The sequence below is a fragment of the Bombus pyrosoma genome, linkage group LG16, assembly GCF_014825855.1.
Source record: "Bombus pyrosoma isolate SC7728 linkage group LG16, ASM1482585v1, whole genome shotgun sequence".
NCBI classification, from domain to species: domain Eukaryota; kingdom Metazoa; phylum Arthropoda; class Insecta; order Hymenoptera; family Apidae; genus Bombus; species Bombus pyrosoma.
Genome location: NC_057785.1, coordinates 1,373,976 through 1,393,850, shown reverse-complemented (window position 1 = coordinate 1,393,850; position 19,875 = coordinate 1,373,976). Strand labels below are relative to the sequence as shown.

Below are 19,875 nucleotides of genomic sequence, written 5' to 3'. Positions count from 1 at the left end.
GAATGTTATAAAACTATACTTATAACTCACTAACGTCCTATGGAATCGATTGGATACAAATCTAAATTACATATTAAAATTTGCAACAGTTTATTTTAGTGTTTGCTGTATATACTGATATACTTGGCTAATGCATTTGCTATTTGAATATCACTGGTTGTACTAACGTCTTCCTACCTATTATTTATTATATATTAATATCAATATATAATATATAATATATAAAAACTAGTAATAATAAAATGAAATAAATATAATATATATAATATACAATACCTGTATTAACATTCCTTGTAATTAAAATATAATTTTATATTTAATTTATAACAAATTAATTATAAATATTTATAATAAATATTTGTATATAAAATATTAATGTAATTAATAAGAATCTCTTTGATGGAGAAATTTCCAAGTAACGAAACAGACAATTATAAACACCAGTTGTGCGATTACACGTGTATCGATTTTCGAAAATCAATTTAATCTGGCTATAATGTACGAAACTATGGCAATCACGTAGAACGATATCGTTGCAGTTTTATTTCACTGTAGCTTTGTCATTAAACTAAATTTGAGTATTAAATAACTAAACCGGACTATTAAACTAAAAATAATTTTGTCATTAAAGTATCGACTTTCGAAAATCAATTTAATCTGGCTATAATGTACGAAACTATGGCAATTACGTAGAACGAAATCGTTGCAATTTTATTGTGGTTTTGCCATTAAAAGGTGTACGTCTTCTAAGAAAATGACACGAGTGTCTGCGAATACTCTCGGGCGATAGCGTATATATAATTGTTAAACGAGTTTCAATTTAACAAAAGAATATGAAACATAGCTGGCGTTATCATTCATTTTATCAAAGACAAAATCAAAAAGCGTGAAAATCAATATCGCAGACGTAGTAGTATATATAACATTTCTTCCTTGCCCCATTTTCAGCGGCGATCCGCGGGAAATTGATTTCCAAGATTTTTTCCACCGACCTCCCATCACAGACACAATGGCGTTCTTCGAACACATTTTACTCGATTTTTACGGACGGTCGTCTTTGGATGACCTGCAAATACGACGACTCTGGAGTTGGGATATTTTTTCGGAAAGTAAACTCCATAAGTTGGCAAAGATAAATGAGCATCTTTACAACCAAGTTGAAAATATGGGATTTTTATTCAGGAAGAAATCTGCTCTAGAAATTCCACTGAATCTCGTCGAACCTCCGACGTCTTCCAATAATTTGCTTATCGTGTTGTACTTTCGATTGATAACTTTGCATTGCCAAACGGAGAGACATTTTGAGAAGAACGAAGATGTGATGTACTTGGAGGAATATTCGGCTGCCGTTTGCTCAGGTGAAGCGAGATAATTATTAAGAACTTATTGGAATTGCTTTTTCCATATTGCAAAAGATTAACGTTATATTATTGTTTATGTACGTATGTATACTGTTTGTTGCTGTGAGACTTAAAGCCTGGCACGAGCTTTGTTTATACAAGTGCGCGTTTAGCAGAATTTCGTTTGCTTTTTAACGCGTTGCTTGTATCCAAATGTAATTTTTGTAACTTGTATATCGAGTCTTACTTATTGCTATATTGCGATATATTTGTACTTTGAATTACCACAACTTTTGATTATGATATGTATGTGGAATATATATTGTGTGTATGTGTGTGTGCGCGCGCGTGTGTTTCTATTAGCAGTATAAATATAATATTGTAATATAGTATAATACCAAATATTGCAATATATCTCAATATCGCAATATTTTTGCTAGTTTGTGGTTTCTTTGAAACTACTGATGTTGCAGCTGGGTCTACTCTTCCAGACATAATGTCCTCAGCTTTAGACTTTCTTTTATAAAATTTGTCAGCTCTCATGCTTGTTTCTCAATGCTTCTCATCTTTGCTATTTCTGGCCATTCTCTGTCTTGTAATATGCTTGGTCCAATTTCTTTATGACACACTTGTTTAATACGTTTATTAATAAATATAATATTGTAATATAGTATAATACCAAATATTGCAATATATCCCAGTATCGCAATATTTTTGCTAGTTTGTGGTTTCTTTGAAACTACTGATGTTGCAGCTGGATCTACTCTTCCAGACATAATGTCCTTAGCTTTAGACTTCCTTTTATGAAATTTGTCAGCTCTCATGCTTGTTTCTCAATGCTTCTCATCTTTGCTATTTCTGGCCATTCTCTATCTTGTAATATGCTTGGTCCAATTTCTTTATGACACACTTGCTTAATACGTGGTTTCTATCTTCTGTCGCTTCTGTATCGCGTTCTCCACATGACAGATTTCCTTCTATTCTCTACTTTGTACTTCTCTTATTGTTGTGTAGCTGCTAGTTTTCCTGACACTCTTGACCGTGCCATTATCCGCTTAGTTAGTCGATAAAAGCTTTCCGAATATTTCCATATTTCTAATATTTATTATATAATATGTATTATAATATAACTTATTGCGATACTGTTACATTCATTTGAAAGAAATTCACGCGATTTTTTCGGAGATCTGTAGTAGAATTTAGAGGAAGAAATATATTTATATTATATATAAATATCATACAAATATTTTTAAATTTATTTATATAATACTTATTGAAATATTATATTTATTAAAAAATTTTAATATATTTATATTATATATATTATATATAAATATATTTCTGCATATAAATATAATATAAATATATAAATTTAATATTTTGTATACAAATATTTTTAAATTTATTTATATTATACTTATTAAAATATTATATTTATTAAAAAATTTTAATATATTTATATTATATTTATATTATATTTATATTATATATATTGTATATAAATACATTTCTGCATATAAATATAATATAAATATATAAATTTAATATTTTGTATATAAAATATTATTATATTATAATATTGTTTAATATTATTATTATATATATTTAATATCATTATAATATTATTAATATAATGATATTATTATATATTTATATATAACATAAATATATAAATATTATATTTTATATATAATATAAATATATAAATATTATATTTTATATATAATGTTTGTTATAAAGAGATACATTTAATTCAATTCACTTAAAGAAATATATTTAAATCATCCTGTACATATAAGTTTTCGACAATCCATTTTATTAAATATTTCCTATCTCTTCATAGGAAGAATATCAACCACGTTGAAGAACGAGCTACTAATACCGAAATTCGTAGAAATTTGTGAACATTCCGGAAAGATCATCGAAACAATACTTCAGAACGAAAACTTATCGATAAACGACAAGGACTTCGTAGAATTGCGAGATGGTTTAAAATGGTACCAAAGATTTCATGACATGGGAAAGATGGAATTGATCGATAAATCACAAGGGACATTCTTCGATCTGCGTGAAATCTCCTCGTCCCTGAAAGTCCATTATAAATGGCTGATGAAATTTTTCAGGAGACTATTTACGTTGATCGATGCAAAATTATGTGATTCAAAAACGCAAGAAGACCTGTCAGACTTCTCGAAGAAATATCTAGACTCGTTGATCGACGTAGATAAATTTGGGAAAATTCGGAAGAAAGTCCGGCAGGTTTTGTGCATTCCATCGCCTCATTTTTCCGAAAATTCGATGACTTCCCATGAAAAATTACGATGCATATCGAGAAAGCTCGAAATTACCGAAGAAGATTTGATCGATTCGTTGAAAACGAAATTAAAAATCGTCACGATTGGATCCTCTGAAAATTTGGCCTTCAGAAAGAGATTCGCTGAAATTTGTGTCGAAAATTTCGGGAATAATCGAGAGAATGCAAATATAATTAGTTATATAGGAGAAATGGAAGAAATGGCCAAAAATATTATAGAAGTTAAAGAAATCAACGAGAATGATGTTAGAACGAATAAAAATTTCGTGGAAGCTAAAATATGGCCAATTTACGAATTTTTCTTTTTGTTTTTCGCGTATCGTTTCCAGAGGAAATTTTGCGATGAATTTACGCAAGATATTGAAGAGGAAATACGTCGAAGTTTTGAAAAGAATTTGAACGAGAGCAATGAAATTTCTGAGAATCTTACGGACTTGGAAGGATCGAGAAATTTTGTTGAAACAGCTTGCGGAGGATTTGGGAGAATTTACGAGGAAAGCGTGTTTAGAAAATTCGAGCAAGTTCCAACGATACCGACGCGTTTGATCAGTTTGATGAAGGCTCTGAATGCTAATGAGATGCTAACTAAACGAAGGATCTCTTTGTTCCCTCAGTTGCTCTGCTCTGTCGAGGAATTTGCGGAAAGATCTTTCGCTGTTAAAAATTCAAATATTCTTTTACATTGGTATGACAACGAAGAAGATATGACGGAAGACGATTTTAATATTTCCCAGGTATTTTTCTTTTTATTTAATTATTTGGTAATTCTTTCATATCTTATAATCATTTAAATATATATATTTTAACTCTTAAATTGAAATTAAATTGTAATTAATCTACCTAATTAATCTATTTTTAAGTTTCTAATCTACTATTTTTATTATACAACTTTCAGACAAACTTCGTCAACAAATCAGCCCTCTGCAACCTAATCTCTGAACTATTTCTAAATTCAAAATCTGGAAGCAAAAGGGAATTAATTAATTTTGGAAATTACAAGAACCAAAAGAAACTTCTGCAAACGATTCAGACACTGTTATGGAAAAATTCTTTGGTTTTAAACTCGAATGAATTCAACATGTCCAACAACGACTCTATCCTATTACGATTTCTCATAAATTATTACCTGTCTGCCATGGAAAAAGTCATGGAAGAACAAAATGATTTAGGATATAGGCCCTTTAAACCAACTTATGCACTAACTTCATTGCAAAAAATCAAAGAAGAATTAGAAAATGGAAACAATGTCATTACAACAGGAAGTGGATGGTTGACCTTAGGCTATCTACAAATATTTCTCTTCGGTGATCTAGGATCCATTGATCCAGTTCAGAAAATTGCCTTGAAATCAAAATACATACGAAAAAATATTTCTGAACTGGAACATTTAATGTGCATTGAAAATTTGCAATCTATTATCCTTGGAACCTCTATGTCGAAAGACCAAAAAGTATCAAGAATCAATCATTTGAAAATATCATCCAACAAAGCAAAAAACTTTGAAAACTTTCAGGCAGTAAGACCTACGTTAAGCTTCCAAAATTTGAGAGAAGAGATAGAGAACTTTTCTAGTAATATAGGTTCGTTTGAATCGATAATAAAACAAAAATACCAATTGACTGACATTGCTAAACAACTTAAAAAAGGGGAATTGCAAGATTCACATAAAGAAAAGTTGCATGAAGCTATAATCTGGAAGAAATCACTGGAAAGATTCTCTCATAAATTGGAAAAGAATTTCCTGGTTGGTTTTCCTGACTTGGTTTCGCCAATGATGTCTGCAATTTTCAGTTTACATCATGGTGTATCAATTTTAATTCATGAACTCTCGAACATGCAATTTCAAAACGTAAATAGTGACATCTGTTATAACTTGCTGCGTTTTCCTATAGTTGGCCTGTGTCAAGAGAATTACATAAACTTAGTGAAGCTGTGCTCTTCAGAAAAGCTAGTGTTCATTCTAACAAAACAGTCAAAATCAAAGGCTATTCAGAGAGACAGGTTTACAATGGCTAAAATTGCATTGAAGGAGCTTGAAAATTTGTCTCTGGTTAAAAATAATATAGAATCCCTGTGGGAAGAACTAAACAAAATATTTTTCAAAATAAGAATCTTATGGAAGGAGCAAGAGAAGCAAAGGGAAGAAGAGACGAAAGAAAAAGAAAGTTTGTTTAAAACAAAGTCTGAGAAAGAAGAAGAGGAGTTGGATTTTAAAAATATGTTCCCAGGCCATCAACAGGAATTCCTAGAGCTAGCAGAAATAATCCCAGGTTTTCAACAGGATCTTTCAGAACTTCAAAAATTTCCAGAAAATATCTCCACTGATAAGGAATCCTTCATTGAATTGATATCTATGAAGGATGCTAGAATAATTCAAGAAATCCACTGGAATATCTTGAAAAGTTTTTCTGGTGAAAGAAATTTAAGAACTCTTTCAATGAATATTTCTCCAAGGTCTAAAAATAATTTAACTTCTGAATCTAATGTAGAACCAAATTTCATTGAACCTTTGATACAAAGATTTGAAATGCTAGGATCCTCTGTGAAAACTTGGTCTGAAAATTTGTCCTCTCAATTAGTATGCTGCTTAAACGTATTAATCTCACAAAAATCCAATTTTGATAATAAAAGTAGTGATCGAGAAGTTTATGACTTCTATAAAGACCCTAATATTCCAGAAATTGAGCAGTGTCAACCACTTTTTGACAGGCTTTGTGAAAGAGTCAATGGATTTCTAAAAGAATGGCCTGAAAATCCAATTTTAAATTCAATCAAACTAATAATTGACAGACTTCTCAGTTTCTCCATCGATTCTTCCTTGTCTAGATTTTTGGTTGGAGTGGAATTATTGCTAACAAAGATGAAGCAGTGGGAAGAAAATGCTCGTTTCGATGTTAGTTTAGCAGAATTTATCGTATCTTTTGGTGAAAAGATTCTTTGTTGGCGGAAACTTGAGATTTCAAGGTGGAGGGACTCATTGGAAGTACTTGAAGATGATTTGAAAACTGGAGCTTCAAAGTGGTGGTTTTTTTTGTTCAATTTAATAGATCAGTACCTTGCAGATGATACTGAGAATGTTGAACAGTTAGAAGAAACTGAGAAATTAGAAAATGCAAATAAATCCGATAATGTTTCAAAAGAAAAGGTGATTGAAAGTTTAGAACGTTTCTTGATAGAATCGTCTTTGATTGAATTTGAAACAAGACTTCAATTAATTTATCTTTTTTATCAACATATTAACCATCTTCAAGAAACAAAAAGACAGAAAGAATTATTAGCTATTTTTTGGAATATTTATTTATATTATAGCCAATTTCTTAATGATGTTCAAAATAAGATAAAAGTTTTAAAAGAGCCTATAGCTAAGAAATTGAAAGATACCATTAAGATTACAAGATGGAATGATATAAGTTATTGGTCTGTAAAAAACACTGCTGAAAAAACACGTAGAACATTGCACAAATTTGTCAGAGAGTTCCAAAAAGGTTTACGATTAAATGTTGCATCCTATTTGACCTTGAAGACAAAAGCAGAGACAGAGGAAACAGGTTCTAGAAGAGAACTCCAACCTTCTGATTTCTTAATCAATTTGGAGTCAAGAAAACTAAAAAAGATTGAGAAACTAACTCACAAAACTCGTCAGTTCTGTGAAAATATTATTGAAAGAAACAATTATTCTCAAATTCGAAAGGATATTGAAACTTTCATAGGAGAGAGTCTCGAAGAAAGCAAAAGACTGAGAAATTTGGAAGTTGATAAAACCTTGACAAAGGGCAAGCAACAAGCTCAGTTAAAGAGCATGCTTCAACAAAAGAAGTTGGCACTGACAAATTATTTCAAAGCATTAAATCGACTTGGAATTTCATATAGAATTGGTATTTTGACTTGGAAAAATAGAAAAAATGAAATTACAAACTTCACATCTATGCCTCTAGATCTGCAAGAAATACAGTGTTTTGAATTCAAAAACAAAAGTGTAAATGTAGATGAAGGATTACTTGAACAATGGTCTGATTGTAACAAGTATTATTATGAATCTTTAATTAAATTGAATTTCCTTGATGGTATATTAAGTTCTGGAAAAAGTAATCTAGATATCCAAAATGCTGAACGTTGTCGCGGCCTTTCAGTTCACCTTGTATTGTTAGCTCATCGCCAAAAAGAAACGATTACAAATTTCTTCAAACGATTTCTTCCATTTAGAATCCAAGTGTCAAACCTTGCACTAATGGTAGAAGACATAGTAGAAAAAACTTCAAATGAAAATGACATGCAAAAAAATATTTCCAAAATCGTAGAATTTGAAAAACTTGATATTCCCGCACAGAGGAACTTACAGATCATTATAAACAATTTCCAGGAATTATTAGAAATATTACAAATGTCTATGAAACAAATTGTAATTTTCTTGGAGAGTTGTCCAATAGAATCTCTCGCAGAGGAAAACCTTCTTGATCTAAATGAAACTGCGGTTCCTGTTTTAAAAGATGCTAATATTTCGAAAACTTCAATTGCGTCTATGAAACATAGCTTAAATTTAATAAAAAATATGGCAAATAAATTAAATTCGTGGATCACAATTTCAAGAAAGATTGTGAAATCAGGTCAAGTCTTCTTGTTTCATCAAAAGCATGTTGACTTTCTGCAAACAAGTTACGAAGAGATCAATGAAATCAAAAGAAAATTAATTGATCTTAGGTGTACTTTTACGTTAGATCATCCACTCAGTGAAAATTTAGATTTCCTAGTTCAAAAGATTGAAAAAAGTATTGAATTATTCAAATCAACATTTACTTCAGCGATAAAACAATCTTTTGAATCTAAAAATTTAGAAGAATATGGAGCTAAATTGGATAAATTGATTACACAAATTCTGCTTGTCATTCAAAAGAAACTTCAAGATAGTCAGAAGTCTATTGGAGAAACAACTGATCCTGAGAAAGAATCTACAGATGATTTTGAAGAGGATCTAATGACAAAAGGATTAATAGAACCATTAAAGAAGATTGTTCCAGATTTACGGTTGAACACTGTATCACAAATACTTGGAGAATTATTACAAATTATTTATGAATATGATGTCAATTCTGCAAATAATTGCATAAGGTAAGTTTTATCATCAGCTTGTGGACCTTTCACATTTTTATAAGGTAAAAGTAAATAATAAAATAATTTTAAAATAGAGGATCTTTATTTTATTATCTCAATGTAGAATTTTATGCAATTTTTAACATTTAAAAATAGTTTAATGATTTGTATTATTTTTCTAGATCACTTTTGCAACATCTGCCTCTTCTAGAACAATATACTTTGTTTCTTCACTATTATCTTCACGAACAAGTCGCATCTTTCCGCCTAACTTGCAAATTCCTCTATCTTCAATTAAACGTCTTTTTGGATTTAGCAACAAATGGATTTTGTCAACCAGAAAACATGGATGCACCTGAAGATAATCAGGAAGATGGTGGTGCAGCCGAGGGAGGAATGGGATTGGCTGAAGGCGAAGGTCAAAAAGATGTTTCAGAGAGGATTGAAACGGAGGATCAATTGGAAGAAACTAGAGGCACAAACGAAGAAGAGAAGGACAATGAAAAAAAGGATACAAAGGAAGAAGAAAAAGGTATAGAAATGTCAGAAAATTTTGAAGGCCACATGCAAGATCTTGAACAACGTGAAGAAGAGGAAAATAATAAAGAAGACGATGATCTCGACAAAGAAATGGGCGAAACTGATGAAACTGCAGAGAAACTTGATGAAGAAATTTGGAAAGATGAAGAGGAAGAAAAAGACAATGAAAATGAAGATAAAGAAAATGAGAAAGAAGAGAGAGGTACTGGTGAAAAGACTGGACAAGAAGAATTAAGCGCGAAAGACACTGATGAAAACAAGAATGAAGATGGAAATGCAGAAAAAGAGCCTGATGGTGAAAGGAAAGAAGAACATAAGAAAGAGATCAACGAATTTGAAGAGCCTGAAGTAAATGAGGATCAAGTTGATCCTTATCATGGAAAAAATCAACCAGAAATAGAACCAGAACCTTTCGAACTTCCAGAAGATATTAATTTAGATGAAGAAGTGAAGGAGGATAATCCTGAAGGCGAGGAAGAAGATCCTTTTGATATTGATCAGATGAAGGAATCTAAAATTCCAGAAGAGAAAGAAGATGAAGAATCTGAAAATAGAAACGGTTCCGAAGAGGACAATCAGCAGGATTCTAGTGATGGAGAAAATGAAGAAGAAGAAGAAGATCCAAATGCAGATGCTAATAAAAGGAGGGATGAGAATGTTATAAATCCTGAAGAGGATAAAGGAGATGATACAGAAGAACAGAACATAGAGGAAAACCAAACAGAGGAAGATAAGGCACCACCTAGTTTTGACACGGGAAGCAAAGAAGTTGATGCTTCGCAAGAAATTGAATCAAGGAAAGATGGCTCTAGAGACGCGGTACAGAGTCAATCAAATGATGAACAAATGGAAATAGATCCTACAGAAAATAGTACAGATGATAAAAAAGATAAAGGTAATCTTGCTACATGTTCTAAAACTTTAAAGTAATTATTATAAGTAACTATTTTTAATTTACATAAAATATTTGTAAAAACTTTAAAAGATTTAAAGTTTGCAACTGCATAAATCTTATACACAATATATTCTTATATTATGTTTTTCTATTTTAAAGGAACCGGTCAATCACAAACAGAAGAACGTGAAGGACATTCTGGATCTAAGCAAGAACAGAATGTTCCTACCTCTGGCGAAGAGAAATCTCCTAAACCTGTTTCAAAACGAAAAAAGCCAGGTGAAAGCGATGAAAATCGTAGTTTGCTTGATGATGATACCAAATCTTCAGCGAAGAAATTAAAAACCACTGCAATGCAGCAAGATCTAGATAGTCAAGAAGAAAAAGAGAAAAATGAAGGTGGCGGTGAGAGTGAAACTTATGAGCATATTAAGAATACAGAGAAATTTGATGATTACGTTTTTGATGCTGCGACTGAAGAACAAATTAAAAAACAAGCGTCGAATTTAGAAGAAGGTAAATTTCTTCCCAAGCTTATTTATTTTTGAAAAAATTTCATTATTTACTTGCTGCCTAATATTTCCCTAATTTTTAGAAGATAATTTTATTTTACTATAAAAAATCAAAAATTGATATTACTTAATGTAACAATAAGTTAAAGATAATATTCTCTATATAGTCTAAACTAATTGCCTAATCACATTTAGATGAAAAGGATCAGATGGAAGATAAATTGGAAGACAATGACATTGAGATGCATACAGATCCGGAATCGAAAGATCAAGAAGAAGAAATAAAAAAAGAACAGCCTCAGAAACTATCAGAAAGGAAAAAAGACAAATCCACAAATGTCAAGGGTGAAAAATCAGATGATGTGGAACAAATTGAAATAGGAGGTGAAGTTGAAGGTGAAACAGTGGCAACAAGTCGTGTTTTACGAGGAAACGAATCCACTATTCACACAAAATTGCCGGAATCAGAATCCTATGATCTTTCCACGGATGATATTGTACAAAGAAGGACTGAAATCGAAAATATGTTAGGTCAGTGGTCTCAAGGACCATCTTCGATAGAAGCAGCGAATGCTTGGAGTTCAATAAGTGCCCTAACAGAATCAGCTGCTAGGGAATTATCAGAAAAATTGCGATTGGTACTAGAACCTACACTAACCTCCCGGTTAAAAGGTGACTACAGAACTGGCAAGCGTATAAACATGAGAAAAGTAATTCCCTATATCGCCAGCGAATTTCGAAAAGACAAAATTTGGTTGAGACGCACAAAACCATCAAAAAGAGATTATCAAATAGTGTTAGCTATCGATGATTCTAGTAGTATGGCTGATAATCATTCAAAGGAATTAGCGTTTGAATCTCTTTCGTTGATTGGCAAAGCTATGACATATTTGGAGGTTGGCCAACTTGCTGTTATCAATTTCGGGGAACGAGTGAATATCCTTCATCCCTTCGGGGAAAACTTTACAGAGGAAAGTGGTGCTAGGTAAGTGTAATAGGAAATTAAATAAATGTATTATTATTTAAAGTTAAACATTCTTCTAGGTTAATTCAAGAAATGAAATTTGAGCAGAAGAAGACAATGATTGGTGAACTGCTTAATTTCACAATGGAAATGTTCACATCTCAAGACAGTTCTTCTGACAATGCAAAGTTGGTAACCATTTTATCTGATGGTAGAGGCATATTTTCAGAAGGGACAGAAAAAGTAACTGCAGCTGTGAGAAAAGCTAAATTGTTGAATATTTTCCTTGTTTTCATAATAGTTGATAATCCTTTTAATAAGGTGAGCACTTAATAAAATTTATAATTAAACAAAATGATATAATTTGAACTTTTTAATGAAAAATCTTTAAATTCTATTAGACATTTAACAAATAATTCATTAACTTTGAAGATACTAAATAAGCTTTTTCAAATATCTATATGTTGTTTTTATAGTTATATACTAATAGTCTTCAAAATTGCTTTTTTTATCACTTGTATTATTTTTTCTAGGATTCAATACTTGATATAAGAATGCCAATTTTCAAAGATGGCAAGTTATTGGGTATAAGTTCCTACATGGATAATTTCCCATTCCCATTTTATATTATTCTTAGAGATTTGGATACATTACCTGTTGTATTAAGTGATGCATTAAGACAATGGTTTGAGATTGTAGGCAGAATTGATATATAAAAGTAATTTGTGTAAATAATTTTATTTTAATTTTTTATGTGTAATTAAACTTTGTACTTTCATCTCACAATGATGTTGTAAATATAGTAATTTTTTTACTACATTTTATTTTTAATCCCTCAACAACTCAACTTATATAAAGAAATTATTCATATTTAATGCTTAATAAATAGAAAAATATACATTGATTTGCATTAATACACATCATATAAATTAGAAGAATACATAGTATTTTCAATTTTTAATTATATACCTTTTTTGCAATACAATTTTTAATTATATACCTTTGTATATATTAAACTTTCATAAAATTTTAACCAGATATACTGTAACTTATAGTAACAGTAAATGAATTTATGTAAATTTGTACTAATCACTGATAAAATAATTAATAATATAAATACTAAACACATTTACACACGCAAACATATTTACATTGCTCATGTGCAAAGCACACAGTTTTTAAAAGCGGGAATTCAAATTTCATATAAAACGAGGGTATGAAAACTATAGGAGATAATTACAAAGATCTGAAAATGTAATGTATTTATAATTGTAAAAAATACTAATATAATCAAGTAGTTCAATATAGTTTTTTAGTAAAAATGTAAATCTTTCAAAAGAATTATAATGAATATCTACATACATATTTGTAATAGTTTCACGAATTTAAAATATTTATGTAAATAATTGAAGATTTTTAAAAGTTTTATTCGTAATTTTAAATACGAATGTTTAATTACTTCGCTTTTTGTAATTTAAAAAATAACTTCAATTAGAACATCACGGTAAGATTTGAACTCTTGATTGGAAACTTGCTTTTAGCTAATGATCATGTTCATGCGCAATGTGTGTTCTATTTGCGTATAGTTCGTAATGACAATATTGAGGAATTGTATATCTCATATCTATTAACTTATAATTTGTAGTTAATTTGATTGTTTGCAATACTTAGTTTATAAATAAATATGAATTCGCTAATAAGCTGCTGTAAATTACTAAGTACAAGAGTGAACAATGTATATATGTTTGGAGGTTATTTGAGCCGCGGAATGGCTCAAACCATCGACGATTATAAAATTAAGTGGACACGGCCAGTTAAAATCCCAAGCATAGATCCACGACAAACCGGTGATTTGGGAATAGAAGTATCTGTAAAATCTACAGATATTAAAAACTTTTACCAGAATTCGAAAGAGTTACAAGAGTAAGTAATAACTATACATTTGTATTGTTCTATATAGAAGATAATTTGTTATCCCACAAAAATGAATAAAAACTACATTTATTAAAGTTCTTGTATCCTAAAAAATATATATTCTTTAGCTATGCCTATCTTTTGTGTCTTATTCAAAATAAGAGACCAATTAATATAGACAATTAATCATTGTTTAATTATTAACGCAGTGCAGATGAAATTGTAAAGAAAATGTTCACTTTGGCTTTTCAACCAAAAAGAGAATCTAGAAATCTAGAAAGAGAAAAAGTGATAGGACTTGTAAAGAGGCATGTTTGTGATCGAGGTTCTGCAGAAGTTAGACGTACGTATACCTTTGTTTTATAAATTTGTGGAAAGTATTAATGTTAATTTAAATTTATATATAATTTACCACATACAGTATTGTAAAAATTTCTAGATGTTTTCCAGTTATATATTCAAACAAAATAAATTGTTTCAGTTGCTGCAATGACTAGTGAAATACAATATCTTCAAAAATATATGGAAAAGCATCCAAAAAATGTAAAAACCAAAGTATTTCTAAAAGAATTAATTGATAAAAGAAAGAAGCTTCTTGGACATTTGCGAACATGGGATTATAGACGGTTTGAATGGCTTCTTGAGCATTTGAATCTTATTTATGTAGCTCAACCAGAGTATGTTATTGTATACTTTTGTATATAGTAAATTGTTTATTATATAAATTCTTTAGCTTTCAACTGATTATAGAGCTCCTGGCCCAGTATCGAGAAAAAATGCACTACGGCAACTGACCAAAAATTACTGTGATGGTATTATTCAGCAGAAATTAAATGCATTTAAAGCTGAATTAAAAGAGCAGCAAAAGATATTTTTCGCTCAAAAGGTTAAAAACTTGGAGTATATTTTAGAAGAAGAAAAAAAGTATGGCCTAGAACCAACTGTAACTCAAGAGCAAATTGACGCTGCACGACAGAGAGTAGAAGAATTATCAAAAGAGATTGAATAAATAAATTTTTCCTACATTCCTTAATCATCTTTTTAATCTAACTTCTGACTTCACTAAACTGATTTCTGGTAAATAATAAAAAATATAAAAATTTATAAGATTTCTGATATACAGAAAATTCTTTTAAATTTGTAAAGCACATGGTATTTCTAAAAATAGAAAAAATACTTGAGAATTAAAAAACATCGAAATTTTTCTAAAATATTAATATCTTTACTTCATATTATCTTTGATATTTTATAATACAAAATTACTTCCAGAATGTAAATAGGAATTATCTAATTATCAAACATAATTGAAAGAAGTTATTTAATTTTAAAAAACGTTATTTAATTTGAAGTTTGACATTACGTGAATAATCATAAAAAATCACCTTTTTAGAAGAAGAAAATCTATTTTCTATCCAAAAGGTATTATTTAACATGTTGGTTTGATAAATAATCAAATAAAAATGTTTATTCTATGCAATTCGAATAACGAGTTATAAGTACAAACTTGACTATTAATAGATATTTTATTGTTATAGCATTGGTAGTTTAAGAACATCATGATGACGTTCCCACGGTTGCATGTTGCGCATCTCTTGTATCAAGAGAGACCCAAACAATGTAAGTGAACGTTCTCGTACATACCGGGTGTTTGAAATAATTTAATCATACACATAATTAAATTATAAGAATCATAGTATCTATAATTCTCATTTATCATATTTTGTACATAATAAAGAATAAATCATGCGAATTTCTAATTTCATTTTCCCTATTAATGTTGTCTAGATTTTCTTTCTTATTTACATAAAGATAGAAACAATATAGATAAAAATCCTCGTGTATATAGGGTGATTAAAACAATTCAATTATTGTATCTGTAATTAAATAAAAGGCAAAATTTGTTTGAAAATAATGTTTCAATTATTGTAAATTATACCAAATACTTTTGTATCAAAAAGAATCGTTTAACATTGTTAACACCTTGTATAAGCCATATATAAAGATGAGCTGGATGCTGATGTTCTATTCTTTGAAGTACCGCCGTGAAAGTTTTAGTAGACCTTAAAATTTCGTTTAAGTTCTATTCATAAGTGTATACACATGTACAAATATTTGCAAATATTTGAGAAGACTCTATGTGTATGTAATTAATTAATTATCAAGAATATTTTTTTCTTCGAAAAAAAAAAATGTGATTTATTGATAATCTTTAATGGGAAATCAGGAAGAAATCTAAGAAGTATATCTCTGGTGCAAATTTCATTACACAACGCCGATTTTACAGTTCTCTAAACATGCAGTCGCAGTTTTCGAAAAGTGTTACCGACAAGGTAAAATGAAGATTACTATTTATAAAATTAATTTTAAAAAAATAATAGATATTAAGTACTAAATTATTTCGATAAAACTTTTCACATATTATATTTCGAATAATTTATGTTAATCGTTTTAAATTTGAGAAGAGATGCGCAGAAAATATTTTAGAGGAATATGCATAAATATTTTTATAACAAGATATAAAGGTTGATTTATCAAATTTAAAAAAAAGAAGTCACAATAACGATTATAATAGAGCATAAAAAAGAATTTTTGACGCACTTATATAATCTTAATGCATTTCTTTACTTTAGAAAGACTCGATTCCATAAATCTTTATAAATGTATCGGTCACTTTTTATTTCGTGGCCCCGCGGTTGCTAGTTGAAAGTGCGGTTGCTTAATGTAGCGGTTCACAATTGGCAAGAAACGTATATAAATATCAATTCCCACGTTCGACTCGACTTCTTTCGACCTATGATATGCGTTCTTATAGTTAAAGGAACATTTACATTGCTTTTTTGATTTATTAGTCATCTGGTCAATCGTATCGAAGGTTTAGGATTTAGGTTGTTTTTTATTTCAAAACGTTGCTCGAGAACCACTGAATGTGAATAGCGGCACTCCTTAAGACTGCAGTAGACATTGTGCAATGAGAATCTAATCTGCGCATGCGCGGTAGATAGTTCGATTCTTGGATGTCTTCGCTGCAACTTCGCGCATATTTATACTTCCAAGATATTAAACATTTTTCTAAACTTTTCTAAACTCCTTAGCGCTCCTGTATATATTATGTATGTATATTAGAATACATCTTATTTTTCGACCAACGAATTTGTTTTCTCTGTGTACCTGTGTAAAATTTGAGATCAATCGGACAACGCGAAGAAACGTGCCATATCGAATTTAAAAATTTGTGTATTTTTATAGTTCGTTTTACATTATAATATCGCACTATTATATGAATATAAAAAAATATTAAAGTAATTGCAAGAAAACTTTTTTTTTGGCATTATATTTACCTCGTCGAACCTTCGTACTCCTTTCATTTAAGAAACTTTTTCATATATACGCAAATAACAAAGATATTTAGATGTTCTCATTTTTTCTATTCAAATTTTCCTTTCCAATTTGCTCCTTTCTCTTACAGATCGTGATTTTGTGTTGTTTTCTGAAGCTGATCATTGCTGGTGTCCTACAACAGTAAGATTTCATAATCCATTACAGTTTTATAAATTTTCATTACTACCGCTAGCAATTCATCAAGCTTTAGAATCATCTTATATAATGAAACGGTTATTTGATATTTAGAAGATTTCCTTGCGCGCCAATTGATGCAATCTCCGCGAGTGGGGCAGCAGTGCCAGTGGCGTGCGCCCTTAAATCAATCGGAGGCAAAGTAGAACCAATACTTCCGACTTATGTGAAAGTTTCCACTCCGATCTCGTACAGACCATTGCCGAAGACGTCATCATTGGTATACGTTGCGCCACCGATTTTTAAAACGGCATCTGCCGTTGTCGCGACCGATACAAAAAATGAAAAAGAAGCAGAATTCACGGTAATTTATAAAGGACACTTTTAGCAACGTTATTTATAATAGATTTGTTTGAATTACGATAAAAACGATAATTATACAGAGAAGGACACGCATCGCCGATTTCAATGAGTTTGAAATATGTTGTCAAGATCAACACTGAGTTTAACACTGGAATTTACGATACACTTATAAAATCGTATGGAATAAAAATTAAGTCGCGCTAACGTTGGGCTATGTAAAAATTTGGCCAGCTATATGCCAGAGTGAAGTATAACGGAAACTAAATTTAATTGAAGATTTCCATGAATATCTCGGAAACGAAGGCCAAGCGGTAGTAACATGTATAGGCAAAAGTTATTCTGAATGTTGTCCTCTATAATGTAACATATTTGACTATGATTGGACTCGGTAAATTGTGCCCTTTTCTGTATAACTACCATACAAACTTATGATATTATAAAATAAGAAATCTTTTTATTTCAGGATAAGAAGTTTTAGTACTATATAGGAAGTATAATTTTATTTACGCAAGAAGTATAATTCTATTTATTCACATAGAATCTCATTTTTCTGCAGGCTCATCCAAGATACTCGTTTAATTATGGCGTCCTGGATGGATATACCGGCGATTCTAAGTCAGCGTGGGAAGAGAGAGACGGTGACACGGTAAAGGGTGAATATTCTGTGGTCGAAGCGGATGGTTCAATTCGAACAGTCACTTACACAGCTGATGACCATAATGGCTTCAACGCAGTCGTAACCAGAAATGAACCCCCGAAGAACGTGAAAAAAGATAGTAATTTGAAAGCATTTCTACCGGTAACTGTTATTTCCAATCCTCATTAAAGGTAAATCAAATGTTCTGCGAATAAAAATTTGTATCTAGTTTTTATCCCGCTGCGTTCTTCCGATCATTTTTGATCCAATTACATTTTTCTAACGAGAAACAATACCTTAAAATACTTGAGAAAAATTCATGTTGAAAATTATTGTTTCTTTTCTTTGTTCAATACAAAGGCATTTAAAAAAGATCCCGAAAGTAACGGATAAAATGATAAAAATTTTCCAATGACTAATGTATATACATTTTATCTAAATCGTACTAAAACGATATTTTATACTTCATTTGATAAGGATAAAATTTCGAAGCGTTCATTTCCTTTGTTTAATTGAACTTAATTAAGATTGAATATTCTTAATATTTGCAAATATTTTGAACGTATAAAAAGGAAGAAAAATATAATAAATGGTAATGAAAATGGATGTTTCAAGACTTAAAAAGTAAAAATATAGAAAAATACTCCGTTGTATAAGATTTTATAAATAAATAATTAATTAATAAACGAACATAGAAATTTGTAATTTTACAAATAAGAATATATAGCGTTGATTAATTAAAATTATTTAAAAAAAATGTGTCGAAAAAAATAAAATGAAAATCTACGCTACAGGTCTATGATTCAATTAGATACTTTCAAATCCTTTATTAATAATGCTTTATTTAAATACAGTGGTTACAAAAAATATTTTTCAATTTTTTTACACTTTCTGTTAAAATTTTACTTTTACAAGTGTGAATAATTATATTTTGCAGAGGATAGATAAACATATATTACGTAAAATATCATTAAAAATAAAATTGACTTGGAAAAATAAACAAACAGTTTGAACCTTTAAATTAACACGACACGATTACAAATAATACTCTGATCATCCAACTTCATTTCTTTGTGCAATTATCAGTTTTATTTTCACTACAGCTACAAATATTATGCTATTTTTTTATATACGTATTAAAATCATTCGAGGAACCTTATATATTATAAAAGTAACAAAATGTATCAACTATTTCTAACACAAATCTTTTATAAAACATAAACTATCAGATCGTTAAAATTGGGACAGAAAATATGAATTATTAAGATCTCTTAATAACGCTTAAATAGTGGAGATGACAAAATCTGACTGAGCTTAACTAATGGTAACAGATTTGATATTTGTCGTGAAACATGGAATTACAAGGAATAAAATCTCAAGTAAGAACTAAAAATTTCATAATTCTACATTATCTCTTAAGCGTAATACATACTGTTCAACTAACCGAATAAGACGACGATTGATATCATTTTATCTATAAACCTGAAATTTATCTTTGTACAATACTATATACGTTGGCTTACAATCATAGTCTTTATGGAAACAGAAATAGAAATTCTATCCGGATGGTAAAACGACACCCTTCGTTACCCAAACTGTTATCCACTTACTAATCCTAATGCTCTTATTTGTTAACGATAAGCCTGTAACGTTCACTCTCCCATAAAAAGTCAGTATTCCGTGGTGCACTTATTGTATAAAACAGTGAGATCTGGTACATCGACAGAATCGAATGAGAATAAAAGGAAGAAATGTTCCATTGATAGTCCTCACGTGGACTATCCAGAGATTACAC

At 29.9% G+C, this 19,875-nt stretch overlaps 3 protein-coding genes across 4 annotated transcripts in view; all 3 read left to right on the top strand.

The window, feature by feature from the left end:
* LOC122576276 (midasin) overlaps positions 1-12,472 on the top strand; it is a 133,315-nt gene extending 120,843 nt beyond the window's left edge. For both annotated transcript variants that reach the window (XM_043746331.1, XM_043746332.1), the window contains 8 exons: positions 949-1,358; positions 3,184-4,388; positions 4,550-8,760; positions 8,925-10,177; positions 10,337-10,693; positions 10,885-11,674; positions 11,734-11,974; positions 12,187-12,472. In XM_043746331.1, the coding sequence (XP_043602266.1) occupies positions 949-1,358; positions 3,184-4,388; positions 4,550-8,760; positions 8,925-10,177; positions 10,337-10,693; positions 10,885-11,674; positions 11,734-11,974; positions 12,187-12,369 (8,650 nt within the window). In that variant the 3' untranslated portion in view covers positions 12,370-12,472. The remainder of the gene's footprint in view (positions 1-948; positions 1,359-3,183; positions 4,389-4,549; positions 8,761-8,924; positions 10,178-10,336; positions 10,694-10,884; positions 11,675-11,733; positions 11,975-12,186) is intronic.
* A 727-nt stretch (positions 12,473-13,199) lies between these two features.
* LOC122576282 (28S ribosomal protein S15, mitochondrial) lies at positions 13,200-14,595 on the top strand. The gene is made up of 4 exons (XM_043746359.1): positions 13,200-13,576; positions 13,777-13,910; positions 14,049-14,244; positions 14,318-14,595. The coding sequence occupies exons 1-4, from the start codon at positions 13,338-13,340 to the stop codon at positions 14,574-14,576; spliced, it is 828 nt and encodes a 275-aa protein (XP_043602294.1). The 5' UTR covers positions 13,200-13,337; the 3' UTR covers positions 14,577-14,595.
* A 996-nt stretch (positions 14,596-15,591) lies between these two features.
* On the top strand, positions 15,592-19,872 carry LOC122576284 (cuticle protein 19-like). Its single transcript, XM_043746361.1, has 4 exons — positions 15,592-15,897; positions 17,034-17,086; positions 17,195-17,444; positions 18,000-19,872. Exons 1-4 carry the CDS (start codon positions 15,862-15,864, stop codon positions 18,267-18,269), a joined length of 609 nt encoding a protein of 202 aa, XP_043602296.1. The 5' UTR covers positions 15,592-15,861; the 3' UTR covers positions 18,270-19,872.
* The last annotated feature ends 3 nt before the right edge of the window (positions 19,873-19,875 follow it).